This window comes from Spea bombifrons, chromosome 10, assembly GCF_027358695.1.
Source record: "Spea bombifrons isolate aSpeBom1 chromosome 10, aSpeBom1.2.pri, whole genome shotgun sequence".
In the NCBI taxonomy this organism is placed as follows: domain Eukaryota; kingdom Metazoa; phylum Chordata; class Amphibia; order Anura; family Pelobatidae; genus Spea; species Spea bombifrons.
This window is the reverse complement of record NC_071096.1, coordinates 7,789,281-7,809,176: the sequence shown is the minus strand read 5'-3', so window position 1 is coordinate 7,809,176 and position 19,896 is coordinate 7,789,281. Positions and strand designations below refer to the sequence as shown.

At 41.5% G+C, this 19,896-nt stretch overlaps 1 protein-coding gene across 1 annotated transcript; it reads left to right on the top strand.

Moving 5' to 3' along the window:
- The first annotated feature begins 318 nt into the window (after positions 1-318).
- On the top strand, positions 319-18,772 carry SYT12 (synaptotagmin 12). Its single transcript, XM_053448524.1, has 8 exons — positions 319-532; positions 7,754-7,807; positions 9,387-9,580; positions 11,933-12,298; positions 16,446-16,661; positions 17,453-17,573; positions 17,960-18,093; positions 18,380-18,772. The coding sequence occupies exons 2-8, from the start codon at positions 7,774-7,776 to the stop codon at positions 18,551-18,553; spliced, it is 1,239 nt and encodes a 412-aa protein (XP_053304499.1). The 5' UTR covers positions 319-532; positions 7,754-7,773; the 3' UTR covers positions 18,554-18,772.
- Positions 18,773-19,896: the final 1,124 nt, after the last annotated feature.

Sequence of the window (19,896 nt, the reverse complement as noted above, 5' to 3'; positions counted from 1 at the left end):
GAGCAACCACCAAGATGAGACCCATCTTTCTACCGAGAAAGAACCGTTTGTGTCACATCCAGCATCTGTCTATGTGACGATGGGGCAGGTGGGTCTTGAGGACCCTACAGTTCTCTGGTGCACAAAGAGTCCTTTGCAGCAGCGAGGGTCTGTAGTTGAAATGCCTGCTACGGCGTGTTTAGCCGAGGATGTCTCCTTATCCTGTGTTTCCCTGGAACAGTCATTTCAGGGGTTGGACTTCTGCAGTCGGTAGGAGGGCTTCAATGAATGCAGCGTAACGCATCAAACACAGAATCCCAAAATATCACCCATCTCTGTGGATGTGCTCAATTATTTAGCACAAAGCCTTAAGATGCATAGATGAGAGGAGAGCCCCTGGAAGTGATCAAGCCCATTGTAGTATTTCCTCCCCTTGCCTTTCTTCGGGATGGATGTTTGCAAGAGTCCAGTTTGTCGTGTAGTGGGATATTGCGTGTAATAAGCTAAAAGCTCTTCCATACTTTGTACATATCATCACTGCAGCAAACTCTGGGTAAGGTAATCCTTTTATTACTCTCTTACTTCTTTTATACTCGGAAAAATACAGATGGTTAAACTTATTCGCTTGGAATAACAGTTACTATACTTTGCAGAATGTAAGATTATATATATATATATATATATTTATTTATATATATATATATTTATATATATATATTTATTTATTTAAATATATATTAAATATTCATATCGAAGGAGAGATCTACCATGGAAATGTATATAAATAATTTGTATTCATATAGCATGTGTGTTCATGCATTCAGAATTTTATTGTGTTAATCAATGACTATCATGAACATATATCTATTATTAACATTATTTATATTATTATTTTTATTATTATTATTATTATATAACTATAGAATATGACAGTGATGCCACTACAGGGGATCGGACGTTCAGAAACAGAGCTGGCCTGGGGATTCCGCGGGTTGATGATCTGTGCTTGCCGGTAGTGTATTTTGGCTCCGTCTAACCCTTTCGGTGCCAAAATAATGTGCTAAGAGTTACCCACCCACTTTTTTTTATCCGGATACCCTATACCGATCGGTGCAAGACAATGCATTGATCACCTCCCCGGCACTGAAAGGGTTAATTGCGCCGCTTTGCTGAACCCTTCTTGCAGCGTACAGTTTTAACGAAAACACTGGTCTTTGCTCCAGTGGCCAGCTTGGGTTTAACTGTTTACCTGCCGGTGAAAAAAAAAAAAAAAAAAAAAAAAAAAAGCAAGAAGGGGGGAAAAAAAAAGAACTTTAACGAAAAGTAAAGAACAAAAAATAGCAGATATTGAATTCATGATACATGACTGTATCAGAGGATCAGAAAGGTATTGCAGTGGATCGATGTCACCGACGGTATCTGGCACTCAAGGGGTGGGCTTTTTAAACATAGACATTGTAGTTAATTAATCTTATGTGACTTGTTTCCTGCAAATAGAATGCCGAGCGTATAGATTGCGTGGGGAGATGTTTGTCTGTTGGACTCCATTTAATTTGGAATTCCATGCCAGCCAATCAAGGTTTATGCAGGCAATTAAAGGCGGCATCCGGTCCGTTACATAACCGTACAAAATGTGCAGATTTGGCTAATAAACGTCCCCTGAAGTCCCAAAGGAATTTTAAAAAAAAGCTAACAATTGCTCCTATTTCTTCTTGGAATTTGGAACGTTAAGAAATAAATGTTAGGATGCATTTATTTTATATCGTGTATCCGATCTTCAAAGCGTTGGCTTCCTTCTTCATCACGCAAAGTGGCTCCTTTGACGTCATTCGACGAACATATACGTCATTAATACCGTAACGTGACTATTGCAGTTTGAATAGCGGTGGGGATGTGCAGAATGGGAGTTTGCCGGAAAACCTCTCAAAGGAAAATCTAGCGATTGTGTGTTGTACAGTCGGAATGTAGGTCATGCAACTGCATAACACGGCCGTGTGAGCTTTTCGCTTGGAGATTTACAATAAAAGTGCGATAGACCATTAGCCGGGAGAAGTGCGCTCTAATCCGACACTAATTGCAGGTAGAACGCGTTTTACCGATCCTGACGCCGATGGAATAGAATCCGCAGTGTGTTTTATAAGGTCTTTTATAGTGGATAGGATTAAAATACTTTGTATAAGGGGTTAATATTTCTCTTTGATGAATCTACTTCAAGCTCTCAGCTGCTTTGGTCTTGGGTTCCAATATTGGCATAAAAATAAGGGTTTTTAGGGTACCCACCACTAGCTCAGCCCCCTCGGCAGCCCTCTACATAGTCGGACTGGCCCTGGCTAATGAAACTGCTTTTAATGGCCCCTTTTTCTCTGGTGCTCTAACTAGGGTTGCCATATCAGCAATATTTTTCCCGAGACGTATACATTTCACATATCACTGATCAGTACGCAATATGTATATATGTATATTTATTCTAGGAGTGCAAAGCCTGAATATTTTTTTCCTTGAGTTGAGGGCTCTTTGCGTGGGTCTTCGGCACCCCCCAGGCGTATCCGTGCGGTTGCCGAAGGGGAAACACTAGAGTCACGCTCTTGAAATATGGCATTCGAATGGTAGCCACCATCCAATTAATGGTCGCCTGTCTATGGGCAGTGTCATTCCCTTAATAGTCTCTATCCACCATTCACATCATCATATGGGGGTTCCTCAAAGATGACAATGACATCATAGGATCAATCTCATGGAAGGGTTACAGAAAAGCCCTCTGTAGCTGCAGACCTTAGAGGCAACTGAGTCATGAATTAGCAATAAACATTTCACTTGGAGACTTAATAGGTGGAACGTGCGGCGACATTTTGTACTTTACAAAAAAATATATAAATCCAGCATTTTTCGTATATATTTTGTGCAATTTGCTTAATTTCACAATATCTATAATCCCTAAAATCAGTGATTTGATGCCCAATCAGGGCCCGAGGACCTATTAGCTGTTATGAGAAGTCTCTAATATTAGCAGCTCTTTGCTCCATAAAGAAAACCCAACGAGCGTGTCATGATGACATCACTAAAACGGAAATGTGGAGATAAATGTAACCAGGTGAAGGAAAAGCCGCAGTGTAAATTATTATTATCGATGTCTGCATTGCATAGGGAATCCTGGAGACTGAGTCAGCTATCTGGCAGGGATGCGATAGGAAACCCCAGGCTCTCCGCATGCTGTGGACTACAATTCCCATCAGGCTGCGGAAAGATAAAGGAAGTCATAGAAACGAAGGCACAGAGCTGACAGTTTTTTTTTTGCTGGCTCTGACGAAGACCTTTTTAGGTTGAAGTGTAGGCCGTTTTCCGGCGTCATCAATAATTTTTTTTTTTTCTTGCGAATTGTTGAGTGAGCATATCTTTTTATTATCCGTTCCATTACTGGTGACGGCGGAAAGCGCAGGATCAATCACAGGTTAAAAGAAAGACTTGTAACTCTGTCGACATAGACGTTCTCCGCGAGGAAGGAGAGATCGGTTTCTTGATGGGTACAGCTCACTGCTACATTCTGTTAGATTATCATCAGAAAGAGACATACGAGGGGAAAGACCTCGCTCTTGGGCAGACCTGGGAACTCTCAGGGCTTGACTCTGATTCTTAGGGTTTTTGCCCCAATCTCGGGGTGAAGGGGCAGATTCTCAGGGTCACACAGTCCGGGGGATGACTCCTTCCTATTCTACACTTCTGTGATCTTAAATAAGACTCCCAATTGGCACCTTTGCTACAGAATGTTGTGGTTGGTATCCCTGCTTGAATGCAGGTGAATCAATTAAGTGTATGTTTAGTTCCCACAATGGCTAGTATGAGAACCATTTGGTTAACAGATTTGGTGAGTAACTACATAAGCTTCACAATGGGCTATTAAAGGGTTAATAATTCAAGGCCAGCTCAGGTACGGTCAGGTATATATATATATATAATGGGAGGCTGTAATAGTCCGGAGTTGGCTTTGGAGATTATTGATGTCTCAGGGGGCTCAGGGGGCTCTGTTTTGTCAGCTAAGCTCGCCAGGCATTATATGGATTACTTCATTACTTAAAATGTCACTCTGAAATACCCAAGGGACCAAGAAAAACCCCTTTTACCATATTGTATCACCTAAGACCCCAAGCACACTGTGTACTTAATAAAAACCATACATTCATTTACTTAATATGATGTTATAGAACAGAAAAACATCATTATAAGAATGTTTTTGTACCTGAAGTGAAATCTAAAATAATGTTATTAATGTTATTAATTTGTGAGGTTCTTCATAATTTGGGGTAAGAATAGCAGTAGTAATAGTTTTGGGGTTTAATGACGTGGATAATGAGAATGACATTTATGTGACAATAATAATAATTTGTGTAATTCAGTAATGTGGTCAATTTTTTTTTTATTAGAAACCGGAATTCTGTTGAAACGATGGCTTCCCGATGTATAGGAAGCATTAGGAAGGTCGATCCCGTGCAGCATATTGTGAATTAGTCTGAGGCTCAGAATATTCCAAGAATGTTTTATTCTTTAGAGAGAGGAATCTCAGCGGGATCGCGTTATGTTCCCCCCCTATAGTCCTCTTGGCCGTGATTTATGTAGGTTAGGCGCTCTCCAGCTGCCCCTCGGAGCCCACCTCTGCAGCCACATCCTACCTGCTGAGCGCCAGGAAATGACATTAGTATATGACATCAGACATCAGTATATGACATCAGACATCAGTATATGATATCAGGATTCCCCCCTCTAATTGGGGATTATTAAAGGGATCTTGTTCTCCCCTTTCTAATGCATAGAGGGATTCTGCAGACGCCCGCTATATATTTGCCCTCTTCTCCTGCCCCCAGTTCCTTGGCTTATACTAAATGTGTTTGGCTTCTGCTTGTCACTGCGCATGAGATATACTCGTCAAACCAGAGCCCCATGTGCAGAAAATCCTATTCCTGCCACTGATTGGCTGATTCAAAGTGGTGCAAAAACTGGACAACACAGAGCCATGTGTTACAGCTTGGGAGCTGCAGCTTCCTCTAAATGTAAGCACCTTTTTTTGTTTTGCAGTTAAGGAAACATATGCGGGTGATTCTGCGCAGAACAGTAAATTCTCCCTTTAAAAGCTCTTGGAATGTTTCTGGATCAGCAATCCCGGCACCTAAGGGTCTCTTTAACAACCATCCTGCTGCCGTCTCCTCATTAAGTCGCCACTCGCTGCCGTCTCATCGTATTCTTAGCTTAGCTGAGTTTGTTGTTTTGTGGCGGCGAGAGGTCGATAGAAAAAGGCACCGTCAACCCATCGAGCAAATGAAAGTGATTAGAAGCTATCGTGTTGTTTCCCCGCGGAGTAGAGCGGCGCGGTATAAACACGAGAGCGGGAGCCGTGCGGATGGCTCTGTTTAAAGGATCTCTCGCGCCTTCACAAAAATGATCCATTAAATATAAATACCCATTAAGTGTGAATTTCAATGAGGACAGCGAATGAGAATCTAACTATAAAAAGAGAGACGGCTTCACGGAACGTAGCGCCCCAGAAGCAGCAGCGTGTGGAAGGCGACCCGTTTATTGGTTCCGCTCCAGAAGCCACCTGTTCCTGAGTGCTTCCATAGAAATGTAGAATTTTACGGCAGATAAGACCCATTCGGCCCATTTAGTTTGTGATTTAAATACCCCAACCTTAAGCCCCGTCTCAGATTCATGCCTGTCCCATGCATGTTTAAATTCCCTCGCGTTTTAGCCTTTACCACTTCTGCTGGGAGGCTGTTCCACTTATCTACCACTCACGTTCTTCCATCAATGTTACTATCCTCTGTGTTAAAACTCTACAGTAGAAATCCATAAATGCTGCTGAAAGTCCTGTATGTAAACTCCTACAGACACCTCTATGACTACAGGTCAAATCTGCCCAAATTCTTCAGAATTAGAGCGTCGGGGGGGGGACTGATGCAACCCACCCCAGCCAGCACTCACCCTGAACAGATAGACAGTCTATGAGCGGAACGCGCGGGGCATTTAACGTTTATCGTTTACTGAATGTTACAACGAGCGTAACATTTTATCAAAATACCCAAATATTTCATGGCTTGTTTGCCTCTATTGATAATAACGCGACTCTCAGTACGGGGAAACGGGCCTTTACGTTTATTTTATGGGCATATTATTTTAGGAGCCCAAGGCAAATGTTAAACGGGGGCAGCTTGGCTTAAGGGGGAGTCCGCCTGCGCTTACATACGTCCGACCTCTGGATCCGGCACATTTATTCCTCGGGAGACGCTTCACTTTGCCCTGTTTTGCAGCTTCAGCTCCCGAGTAATAAGATTTTCTTCCTCTGTTCTAAAGTAGAAAATGGCATTTTTAGTGTGGCGCTATAAATGTCAGTTATTAATGGTACCCGGGATGAAGAAAAAAAGAGAGACACTCGCGGCATTTATTGTCTTAGTTTACAAATCAACAGTGCTTTCTGCCAGCGTGGCCAGCAGTGTGTACAAACGGGTATCGAAGCAGAAAATATAGAATAAAAGTTACTTAAACTGCTGAATTTGCATCATTTCCCCTCAGAATTGGGAACGTCTAGAGGGACCTCCTCAACCAAGGCCCGGCGGGAGTTATGGCCCAAATCTGTGATCAATTAAAGCACTTTGTTATTCATTCATTAATCCTGAAGGAACCATAAAAATGAGTGACTTAATTCAGTAGAAGCTGAAGCGTTCGAGCCTCTGACGACTTGTGCCACCGATTGGCTGCTTCAACTGGCCAATCAATGCGCATCCGCACAAGGGTCTCAAAGAGCACTCATCGAGCCAGCGCTGGAGTTGACCGGTGATGAGATGTGTTCGGGCAAACTAATCTCCCCCAATGCAAATAGAAGGGGGGCAAATTAATAATTTTTATTATTTGTTCTCTTCCCTGTCATAAACCTCCTGACAGCTGATCGAATAAACAGCATGGAGAGAAATATTAAATTCTCTCTCTCTTCTGGTGCCGCTTGTTATTTAATTAAAACTGAAGACCCCCAAAGCATCTCCATCTCCAGCTTAATGACTAGATGGGGCCGGATGGGATTACTGCAGGGGGGCAGCCCACGTGCCACTCAGTAACAATTACAACACACCCCGGGAAAAAAAGTTCCCAAAGTAGTCACTTTTGGTCATTTGATGACCTAAATGGTTCCTGGTTCCTTGACTTGGGGGTCACGCATTCTGCCGAGGGGCTCAATCTGGACCCCCAGTACAGTTTGGATTTCAAGCTCATTCAAAGTAATTGAGACGTTTAGTTCCTGCTAAAATTCTGCCGCTCATACGTTATTATGAAAACGTAATGAATAATATATCAAACATTGATATTTAATTCGTTTTTTTTCCTTAAATCCCAGCTGTAAAAAGTGATATAGGATTATCTCGTTACTGGTCGGCACTAATCCACATAACACCCGCTCGTGATAATTAGTTAGACATTTCGTTTGGTACAGAGGTCACCTCCGTTGTCAAATCTACATCCAAATTTAATTTATTTGGTGCAGAGAAAATATCATTTGCATTTGAGCAGCTTCGGGAAAAGCACAACATACAATGAGAAAAGAAACCTGCCTGGGTAGTATTTTTTATATTTATGTTATATTTATATAATTGTTTTAATTTTTTTTTAGATTTTATTTAAACGTCATTCTTTTCACCCAATGCAGGACCCCCCTCTTGACGTTGATGTTATGGTCAAAGCTGGTCATGGTTTTCTTTTCTATGTCTCCCTCAAACTTATGTTCCTTTTTTTTTTAAAGGTGGCCATTGAGTAAATGTCATGGAGAGCAAAGTGATGGACTATCGTATGAGTGGTATGTATGATATTTCATAATATTGTTGGAACGTCCGAGTGTAAATGCCCAAATATCGACTCTAGAACGAGCTGTGTTCAGCGTTTTCTTGGACTCGCATACAGATGATAAGGGCCCATTGCGTTAGTTCATACTATGGGAATTGAGGCAGAGGTGAAGGACAGTCAACAGAATGGACATGGACCAGAGACGCATCCTTGACCAGTTTTCAATAATCTCAGAAGGTTAGGAAGAGTATGATAAGCAAATATGGAGGAGAGTATACGGCAGCATAAATGGGGACATTTGAGGAAGACTACGACGATGTGGGGTTAGAGCAGAGTCAGATGGAGTAGAGCTAATGGGACTTTTGATAGAACAAGACCAGAATAGTCTCAAAGGTAGAAGGCAAGGTAGACATTGATGAGAAAGATTCTGAGGCTGAGACTCAGGAAGATTCTGATGCTGAGTTAAGTTCTAAAGGTTGGGTACTTGGGAAAAGCTTTATGGAGCAATAGGGAGGGAAGAGTTTAATGAAGCAAGGCTACTGGAGATTGTGATGGAACAAAAAATGAACAAGAACATGTTGTGGGAAGATCATACCAGAGTATCATGGAGTGAGGGACACACTTTTGGGGCAAGATTGTGGTTGAGTTTGTCACCTCTTCCTCACTCCTCACCGCCAATTAAATCAACTGTCTTCTGGAACCTTACTACCAAAAGAGACAGCTTGATCTGCGTCAACATGCCAACCCTGAAAACAGTCTACAAGACAAGGATGTGAAGAGGTTATGAGAGAGGAAAAGAAGTGAGAACTAGCAATATGGTTAGCAATCTGCCAAGTAATGTGCAAACTACTAAACAAGACAGCTATGTCTGACTCACTTTGCATAATTTCTAAAATATTATTAGCAATTAGCTATAATAAGATTATTTTCATGGTTTCTTGTTTTGAGTAATTCAGCCCTATTTCTATTTCAATGCTGAGTTCTACATTTTGTGATAGGTCATGTGATACGAAAGAACTATTTAATATGGCTACAAATGGTTAAAAATAAGCAATTATTTCAGGGCATTCCTAAGAGTTTTGGCGAGAGCCAAGTATGACAATTCAAACTTACCTGAAAACGTTAATATGATAAAAAAAAAGCAAAGAACTATTATGTGTTAATTTCTGTGCGTGCAAAAAAATATATTGTGCTTGCATAATTGGCTCCGGTGTTTGGTTTTATTATGACGCACCCCATTATGCAAATTAGATGCACGAATACCTAATTTGCATCCCAGGTCACATGGTGATATTTCACAGAGCTATCTACTAAAAATTATTGGAATCTCTTCTTTCAATTATAGAAACATTTATAGGGATATAAAGCATTTAGGTCTTAGCGTCACGGGAGATCCAGACCTTAGCTGGCGTATTATATACACGTTACCCGGTGATACCCTCATACCCAGCGAAGATTCTGAGCTACTAGAAAAGAGGGGCATCGAGGAAGGAGCGAGGGGTGCAGGGATTTGGTGCCCAGGGGTGCTCGGGAATACCAGTTCATACACACGGCATGTATCTGCTTTCACATGTATGTTCGTTGTGTTTCAGTCATCAAAAGTCCTCCAGGATGGGAAGTCGGAATCTACATCGCTGGGGCGCTGACATTGCTTGGAGCGGCAGGTCTTTACCTGTGGAAGCTGTATAAATCGGGGGATTATCCATCACCTTCTCCTTTTCCAAACTATGACTATCGATATCTCAAGCAAAAATATGGGACTGCTCATGCGAACGTTAAAAAAAAGGTATGCTGACACACGGTACCGTTCAGAGGTTTGGGGTCAATGAGCTGCTTATATGGAAAAAAGGACATTTCGAGCTGTGACATAATCACAAAATGGCTTTCTAACGATCTAACGAGCCTTTTAAACTTAAACTTGGATCAGCGAACACAACGTGCCATTGGGGCACAGGAGTGATGGGAGTGATAAAGGGCCATTGGAACACAGGAGTGATGGGAGTGATAAAGGGCCATTGGAACACAGGAGTGATGGGAGTGATAAAGGGCTGTTGGAACACAGGAGTGATGGGAGTGATAAAGGGCCATTGGAACACAGGAGTGATGGGAGTGATAAAGGGCCATTGGAACACAGGAGTGATGGGAGTGATAACGGGCCATTGGAACACAGGAGTGATGGGAGTGATAAAGGGCCGTTGGAACACAGGAGTGATGGGAGTGATAAAGGGCCATTGGATCACAGGAGTGATGGGAGTGATAGAGGGCCTCTGTAGGCTTATGAAGAGACTCCATTAAAAATCAGCCGTTTCAAGCTACAATAGTCATTTAAAACATTAACCCCGTCTGCGCTGGATTTCTGATTAATTTCATGTTCTTTAATGAACAACATTTGATTTTCTTTCATTAACGAGGAAATTTCTAAGTGACCCCAAACCTTTGAATAGTAGAGTGTATATATTCATGTAGTATATATTATCCTGTTTGTAAATATTTATAATACCGTACTATATATAGTATTTAATTAACTGAATGCATCTTCTACTCCACTAAGTATCTCTGTATCTATTTTAACAAACAAGCACTTCTTTCCGATTATCCTAACCGGGCTTCAACGGGTTGTTGGTTCATTATCGTGATGGCCTTTGCAGGTTGTCAATAAAAGCCTTGATCAATAGAACCCCCCCCCAGGTTCCTAGAAAGCACAATAATTGTTTAATAAGTTCCGCAGTGTCGTTATTTTAAGTGAATTGGGGGAAGGGAGGCTTGCAGCCATTGCTGAACACATGATGTGTGCACGCGTGTGTACGCTTTCTGAAACAACATACAACGTTTGATATCATGCGAGGGCCCCCAAGGTTATATGTGTGACCAGGACAGGGCCGACAAGGGCACTGCTTTGATTAGCAGAAGCCCTTTGTGTGTTTTGTGTGTCATTCCACATCTAGCCACCGGGGGAACTATTGTAACAAGGGCTGCATGCAGCCTTTACACCTGGACTGGATTATTTCTATGATCCTTTTATATAGTCCATTGAGATTTGTTTTCTTTGGCATTGTTAGCCAAAAGTTTTGGGACACTTTATTATTACTATTAGCTTGGGCTTGCCCCTGGGCTCAGTGGTGCCAGCATCCCTCTTGTGTCTACCTATACTCCTAACTCATTGCACTCATTCACTGTTGAGAACATTGAAAATAATTATTTTTTGCTTCACTGATTCATAAAAACAGGCGTTTACTATATCTTTAAGGCACTAATTAAGCTGCAAGTCCTCAGCATGTATGGTAATCTATCCTGTTCGTACAACAGATAATTAAAAAGTTGGAAAGCAAAGTCACTTCCGTGCCCAGCAGGAAAATCAAAGTAGATATCAGTCATTGTTTGGTAAATTACCCGAGAGGGAAATTCATGAATATAAACTAATAAATGTCCCCTGTCTGAGTGCACATGGTGTGTCTTGGATGGAAAAAATTCAGATAAACGCAGGGGTTAATCTAGCATTCATGATACAAAGATGTCAGGGGTAACTGAGTGTTGCACAGGCGTTTGTCTCCTGCTTGCTCCGTTGTGTAGCTTGGGATGTGTGGTGTATGCCGTGGGTAAGATTCTTTGACTTCCAATGTTTACCCTAAATGAACTTGGTCCTCTAACCTGAAACGACCCTTCTTAAAGTCAGCATTGGGTTAATCAGTCTAAGTATAGCTGGAGAGCCAACATTGGTTAGAGCTGGGCTGGAGCTCATTGCATTGCCTGGCTCGACAAGATTTATGCAGTAAATGCTTGTGCCGGGCTCTTCTTCTCACCTGGATTTTGGTCTTCCCAATTGTCCATATGGTTGGTCAGGTGGATCTTCTTCTTTTGCGAGTAAGCCTGGCTGCAGAGCTTTTTCCGCACACTGAGCGGCTTGCCCAGTTGGTGCGGAATTAAGACATAGAAAGCGATAAGAAGCCACAGTAGCTCCAACTCATGGTAGGTGATGTGGTCCACAGTTGGTGGAAATAAACCATTAGTTGGTTGGACTAGAAGTTTTGATTCCCAGACAAACTGAGACACAACGGCCAAACATATAATCTCCAGGATGCCAATTTAACAATTACTGCGGTATGATGTTTCCTAATTATTAATCTATTTCTGTTTGCAGAGAAAGGCTCCTACGGGCTCTGCAAACAATATGGCAGACCTCATCGATACTTACGAGAGCATCAATGAATTTGGACCTATGGAACTGAACAGCAGAGATATGGAGATGACACCATATGGCATGATGAGGAGGTCCCTTTCTACCGATTCCCTCAGTTCCATATCTTCCATCGGCAATAATTTTGGCCAAGACTTTACTGTTGGACAAATCGAAGTCACCATGGAATATGAAGTTAATTCTAACATGCTACACGTTTCCTTGCTACAAGGAAAAGATCTGCTGGAAAAGAAAGAAGACGGTAACTTCGAGTCCTGCTTCGTGCACATCAGTCTGCTCCCGGATGAACAAATTGTCGGTATTTCTAGGGTAAGGATGTTTCATTTTGGAAATAATGATTTTTATGGGTATTGAGAACTATATTGTACACCGATTACTTGAATTTTTTTATTTTTACCTAAACCATAATATTTGTTCAGAATGTTCCAATTTTGGGCAAAGTGTGGCAAATCCACAGAGCTCTAATCTTATTCTAGTGAATTAGATTGCTTGAGGAAAAGGATTCAAACCTGATTGGAGCCGGAGGATATAATTCTCCCACCAGCCAATGGAAACAACTCCTTCGCCGTACTACGCAAGGTATCCAACCAATGCGGGGTTAGCTAAGAGCATTGTCTAATCAAATGGTCACACATACTGTACGTTACAGGGTTCTCGTTACGATCATGTTAAAGAACAGTGGAACGCCCGTCACCATAGATAAGCTATCATGGTATGACATCAGATGACATCAGATCATCAACCTACCCGTTCTCCAGGTCACAATCCCTGAAGAAGGCCACGCATTGTAACTGGAAATGTCTACGTATCATGAGCAATTGGAGGGTCTCGTGTCCCTTTTACGTTTTTAGAATGCGTGTCCTTCTTCAGATATTTTGACCTGTAGAACAGGTAGGTTGATGATCTGATGTCATCTGATGTCATACCATGAAACGTAGAAGAACATGATGATTTGGGACACATGGCACAAGATGCCAGCCGTATAACTCAGAAACAATATTTAATTTTTTTAGGCTTACCATGTTAAATATTCTGAGATCATCAATAGAAAAGCAACTCAGAAGTAGAAAAATGAAGCCATCAGCTGGAACATTGCACTGGTTACTATGGTAACTGCATCACCTCGCACCAGAATTCTGCGTTATACCTAATCCCCATTGCTTCGTCCCCAACACTACTTTGTATAGTTTGAGCTAGAAATAAAACATTGCTACCATGTCCAGAAGAAGACTCCATCTGGGGATGTCTACCTACCAGATCCATACAATTTATACCAATATTCCACAGAACCCCACAGAGGTCATTGCAGAGTACAAAATAGACAACAAACTAAACGAAACCCTCCTTATAATGTGTATCCATCAAACAAATTATAAGGGAATGGTCAGAGACTACTAAATCCCCCCCCCCGGTGTGGGGCAGAAATGGGTCACGGACCTGTACACAAAAATATTTCAGCTCCGTTCTCTGCATTGATTGGCGACAGGCCTTGTGAATAAGGGACAACCATCTATGGTTATATCCAACGTTATTACTGTATATATCGAGAGAGAGGTGCTCGATTATATTCCGCCATTGTATAAATTTGCAACCTATTTACGATATTACATTATATCTGTGTGTATGTGTCTGTATATACCGGTATATATGTATCTGTATATATATATGTATATATTCTGCTCTCCTGAATCACTGCAGTGAAGGGGAAATCCAGTTAAAGCTGGCGAATCGCGTAGAGATGAAGCAGACAGAATCTCCCTCGGGGCTCGAACACGCCAGGTTTCCAGCATCCCAGCGCGCGGCGTGGGCGTACAAGCTACGACTTTAATATCTTAGCCGCTCATTAAAAAGGGACAGCTCGGATCCCTGTCTCGCTGCTGCTTCCCGGTACAGCCGCGCGCGCGTTAATTACAGCTCATGGAACAACGCGGGAAGCGTCACGGAAAAGAGACCTTTAACCCACAACTCAAACCCTTTCCATTCAACCCTTCTGCCCATCGGCGTCCTAACACGAATTAACCATTCGCGCGTCATTATTCCCCGTCTTCTATTGATTGTGTTATTAAGAAACCATTAGGGTTTAAAAATGATACTTGGGGTCAGAACTGTCCTTATTGTAGATGAGACCACTGGCGATCGTTGCTGGTTCCCATATATATATATATATATATATATATATATATATATATATACCAGTATAATTAGCATGCGCCAAGTCCAGGGTATACTAACTGAATTCTGCAGAGACTGCGGCGGTATGGAAAATAGATTACAGGCTCCGCTTGTTTCATGCACTGAAGATCTTGTAATTGTTGCTGGGTAGACCATGAAATGATTTCCTTTCCCCCCCCCTTCCTTACCGCAATCTCCGTATACTAAAATGTATGTCAACGTTCCAATAAATTGTCAAAAAATCCGTTCAGCAATATAGTCTCGGAAAATGGAACAAGCGTATACGCAAGCGACGCTGTTAAAGATATATACTAATAATTATGTTCTTCCGTGATTCCTACTAGTCTAAAATCACCTGCCTTCATCAAAGGACCCTACCCCATCCCTTGGTGGTCCGGTTAGCAAAGCAGTAGGGTCTTTGTGCCCGTGAAGGTTCATATTAGATAAGATATTTCGGAGCAGTGTTCTAAAGATTTACAGAGAGGGTGGTAGATAAATGGAGCATCATCTTGACAGAGGTGGTAGAGGTTAATACAGTGATGGAATGTAAATAACGATGGGTATCTAAGACAAGACCAAGGTTTTAGGCAGACTAGATGGGCTGATTGGGTGTGATCTGCTCAAAAGTTCCATGTTTGTGAAACTAGATTTAGTACATATCTCCAGAACGGCTCATAGATTCTCTTTACACCCCCCTTGTCGTGTATTAAAAGGGACGAGAACTGCCCTCTCTGTTTCATTTCATTATTAAATACCCCTGGATCAGGCATCAGCTGGATCAAGGGCCGCACTAGGTCAGTGTTAAGGAATCTTGGTGGAGCCGCATGATCATGTTAAAAGTGATTTCGGGATAAATACCGCTAAAATATTGAGTGGATCCTAAACCTGTAACAAGTAAAATTGGATATTATCCCGCTATCTGCCTGGTCAGAATCCCAGGAGCCCAAACAATCGACAGATGTCTTTAACACTTGAGAAGAATATCGATCGTCTTGTACTCCGAGCTGTACAGTGGCTAAACTGCTTTGTTTTTCCATTTTCTTTCCAAAATGTACATTTTTACAACGTTCTTTATTTTCTGATTCCCATTGGCTGGCTTTCTTTGTAAACACATCCGATCGCCTGTTTCCGCTGTTGGAAGATATTCAATAGCCTACGCCAACTCTTCATCGTCATCTCTAAGGATATAGGAATCGCCGTCTTCTAAGACGAACAGCCAAGGATATTAAATGTTAACAATTGCACCTCTTATAAGAAAAATCACAGAAGTCAACAGAATAGAATTGATTTGGGGGTCATGAGTTGTAAAAAGTCAGTAATCCCACCCAAAAGATCATTAGGAACTGTAATTGCTGTGGACTATTACTTCCATATGGACAGAACGTATAGACAGAAGGAACATGAGAGTAACAAATCACGGCTTTCTCGAGCTCCTTCTTCTCATGTCCATATCCCCCGGAAACTTAACAAGTTAACAAGGAAGTTAACAAGTTAACAATTTGTATTTCTAGTCCAGAGACTAACACTGGCTGTTTTGTTACTTTCGTAAATGGACCAGTATGCATTTATGTTAGTCCTTATGTAAAAAGGAAGTACATCGAGGGACTTGTTTGGTCATTGCTGAAAATGACTGGAAATGAATGAGAAAAAGGTGAAGGTAGAAGAAGACCAGAAAACATGTTTGGCTCTTCCATAACCCCCCTGTCCAACTCATCTGCTGAATAGTTCCTGGAAGCAGAGGAGCAATTAAGTAATGGTGGTCCTATAGACATTTTTTGGCCCATATGTCTTCAGCTTGTTCTCCTGGAATTGCAGGAATCAATAGATTGTTGGGCTGCATTACCACTGGTGGTCTCCATTGATGTATGATAGACGTTTGCTACTCTCAAGAACATTCAGAAAGATCCATTGTAGTCAAGGAATAAATAAGTGGGTGGGAGTGGAAGCTCTTGGTGGGAGAGGCACATTTTTACTAAATTTGGGGATTGAGCTCAATAGTTGTTCACTTTGAGTTACAATTTCATGACCAAGAATTGCTCCAGTAATGTCTTATTATGAATGATCTGATATTTGCCACGGGATATTGTTTAAAGATGATACTACCCCTTTAAATGCTTGTTCATTCATTCTCTCTAAAGCCGAATGAATGAATTATGTGAATTTGCTATTCACATATTGTGTGTGCGTTCCATAACAAGTAACACATTTCAATGCCTTTCATCTAAAAACATTTCAGTGATGCACCATCTTCTGTTGACGTACGCATAATTCCTTGTTTTGACAGATACAAAGAAATTCATATTCAGTTTTGTTCGATGAGACGTTCTCTATTCCTCTCGACCCGCTGGCTTTGGAAGAAAACAGCCTTAAGTTCTCAATATTTGGAATTGATGGAGATGAGAGGAATGTCAGCACAGGAGTCGCCGAACTGAAGTTATCAGACTTGGATCTGGCATTGCGGCCCTTCAGCACGTGGATATATCTACAGGACGTCAACAAGGTCAATGGACTAGCTCAATTACGTCGATATAAGCAATTTAACTACCGTTACTTGTAGATATATATGATATCAGCATAGAGCTTTTTCTTACACTTTGATACTTATCTTTATTGAGTGTTTCAAGCAGACATGTCACTCACAAAGTAAGGCTACAGGATAAAGCCATGAACCAATTGAAGGCTTAAATGGATCCCTAACCATATCTGGGAATTCTTAGGGTTTGACCCTAAGTCTCAGGGTTTTCCCCCAATCTCAGGGTCACAGGGTAAAAGGGCAGATTTTCAGGGTCACACAAATTTTGTATTTCTTTTTTGGCCATTCCTTTTTGGACAACAAATTTGTTTCCTGCCTTTTTGGTTTCGAACGAAATTACGTTGTCCCTCACTCACATTCCCTCACACTCTCTCATACTCATTCTTTCTCACTCTCTCTCTCAATGTCCTCCTACCTTCTCTGCTGACCGCTTCTGTGCCTCTGTCTCTTTTCCACAGTTCTTCTTCTTCCCTAACCTTATCCTCTGTCTTCTTTTTTTTCTTCCCTTCTGCCCAGTATCAGCTCCGTTAACCAGGCCTCTCGGAGCGCACACTCTCTCCTTCTATTGAAGGAAAGGGGAGAGGCTGTCTCGGTCATGCGTGCCGTGTGGAAGTGCTCCAAGACGCCAGAATAACGCACCTCTCTTTCTCCTCATCTCCGTCTGTATTATTCTGGCCTCCCGGAGTACTTCTGCTAACGGACGGAGCCATGGGGAACACTCTCTATGTGTCTCACTATGGACAATGTTGATCTTTCAGGCCGTGGACTCTGTAGGCGAGATTCTTCTGTCTCTTAGTTACCTGCCAACCGCTGAACGTCTCACCGTTGTCGTTGTCAAAGGGAAAAACTTGGCGTTGACAGAAGGAAGAGTCACAGGAGGTAAAATGTACTGTTTAAAAATAGAGAACTGTGCCAAATATAGAGAAGGGTCAACTATTCATAAAATCATGTCCCCCAATATCTTACTTAACAGCGATGACCTATTTGCCACTGCTTTCCAGTTGACCTGGGTTCTGGTGCAGTTGACATCATAGACAAAGTGTGGTCTCCTACTTTAAAGGTCCTGTTCCACCTACTCTGGTGAATTTAACACTTTTGAAACTGATTGCATCACCAAAATATCATTCCCTTTCTGTTTAGTGGCCGATTTTCATGTTCAACTGTGGAAGCGGAGCTTGAAGTAAACTCCTCTATTCTGCACCACCTTTGGCCCACATTAAAATAAATCAACATTAAAAAAAATGATTCCATTACTATGTTCACAGATCCATTTGTAAAGGTTTACCTCCTTCAAGATGGCAGAAAGATCAGTAAGAAAAAGACAGCGGTAAAGCGCGATGACCGAAATCCCGTTTTTAACGAAGCAATGATATTCTCTGTTCCGGCTATTGTACTGCAGGTGAGCCATAGACGCTCATTCATTTACATCCTAAAATATCTTTGATAGAAGTTACAGGAGACTTGATTTAATGAATATAAGAATTAGCTTGTGGGATTTAGAAAGGATTTATGAGAAAATGTAAAAAATCTAAATTTTGTTGGAAATAAAAAAAAAAAAAAACAGGATAAATCAGATATGGTCGACTTTGTAAGCCGCAAGAAGGGCAAATTGCATAGAAATCGTAACAAAAAAGCTAGTATCATACCGTGTGCAGCAAATAACACTGTGATCCATTTCATTCCAGGATCTGTCTTTGAGGATCACGGTTGCAGAATGCTGCGAAGGCGGAAGAACGGAGAATGTTGGACACGTTATCATCAGTCCCACAGCAGCTGGAATGGGCATGGCTCATTGGAACCAAATGTTAGCTACGTTAAGAAAGCCGGTGTCCATGTGGCACCAACTGAGAAGAAACTAGAAATATATCTAACTGGGTGGGGGTGGAAGCTCTTGGTGGGAGCGATGGGCGTCTCGGCATGGAAGAACTAAAAAATGGACACAAGACACCACGTAATGCTTAGCGTAACAGTCTCACAACCTGTGTTTGATGGCAGCGAGCTTGCTGGATTTATGTTTTTATTTTATATAACATGTAATCGTCCTTTACAATGTGCTTTGTGTCATCTGCTGGATCTCCAACTTGGACAGACTAGGTGTGCTCTCTAAACCACCATGGTGGAGGACCAGGAGCTTTTGTCCTATTCCCACCCATTTCCCATCCATTTTATGCATATGCCCACCTCTAAGGCCATTTTTTTTAATGCTTAGGGGTCTTTTGTGTGTAAAGGCATCTTGACGGCATTTTCAGCACTGGTGGAACTGGCGATCACCAGGCAGCCCTGGCACTTTAAGGTCAGCTTCATGCTTACGCTCATGTCTCTGGCGGACAGACATATCCAGCCTTTGCCCGGTGTGCCGGACGGCTAGTTGTTTGAAGCCCTGGTTTTAAGACACTTGTTAAGAGTCTGATACACATTCTCTTTGTATATCTATATTTTGCATGGAGCCTACAACAATCGTATAAAAGCCTGACACTTTAGGGTATGTACTTATATGATAAAACAAAGCAAAGTTAATTTAACCCCTTAAACCCATTGAAAAGAATGCATTTTGAGCCCGTACATGTACGGGCTTTGTCATTAAGGGGTTAATATTCTTTCCTACAAGCCTCTATTTAAAAAGAGTCAAGACGAATTAAGCCATATCCCCGAGCGTTGGCCTGCTTTTCTATATTAACTATTTCGAATGCCAAACGATGAATGTTTACATGAAAATCATCTTCGCGAGAACAGATAAAAAATATTTATACACTGATATATTTCTAAAATCAAAGTTACTATTTAAAATACTTATTACATAATACTATTATATAATACTTATTATTAGTCAAGGAACATTGTAACTAAAGGCATGCCGCCCGCTACTAGATCCATAAAGAAAAGCGACAGTTTATGAATATCCATTCTTCAATTACATTGTATCCAGAGTATTTTTTAATAGCGTTGATGATATTATAAAAATAACCGCACCAAATAACCATATTTTTCACTAAAACCGAATAAAACGATGAGAAAGGACGACAAACTTTACATAAAATAATTTTTGTAGAAGATGCCTGCGTTGTAAAGCAGAAAAAGGAGCTGAAAATGACCTTCTGATTAATAAGAGAGCGTTCTGTGATGAGTTGCCAATTATGAAATGCCATATTTACCCGACGCGCAGTATCTGTTTACATATCTATACACTTTTGTACACGTGGGA

Coding starts and splice junctions, on each gene's coding strand:
- SYT12 (XM_053448524.1), top strand. CDS start 7,774: ATGGAGAGCAAAGTGATGGACTATCGTATGAGTG. Junction 7,808..9,386: donor GATGGACTATCGTATGAGTG/GTATGTATGATA, acceptor GTTGTGTTTCAG/TCATCAAAAGTCCTCCAGGA. Junction 16,662..17,452: donor ATCTACAGGACGTCAACAAG/GTCAATGGACTA, acceptor TTGATCTTTCAG/GCCGTGGACTCTGTAGGCGA.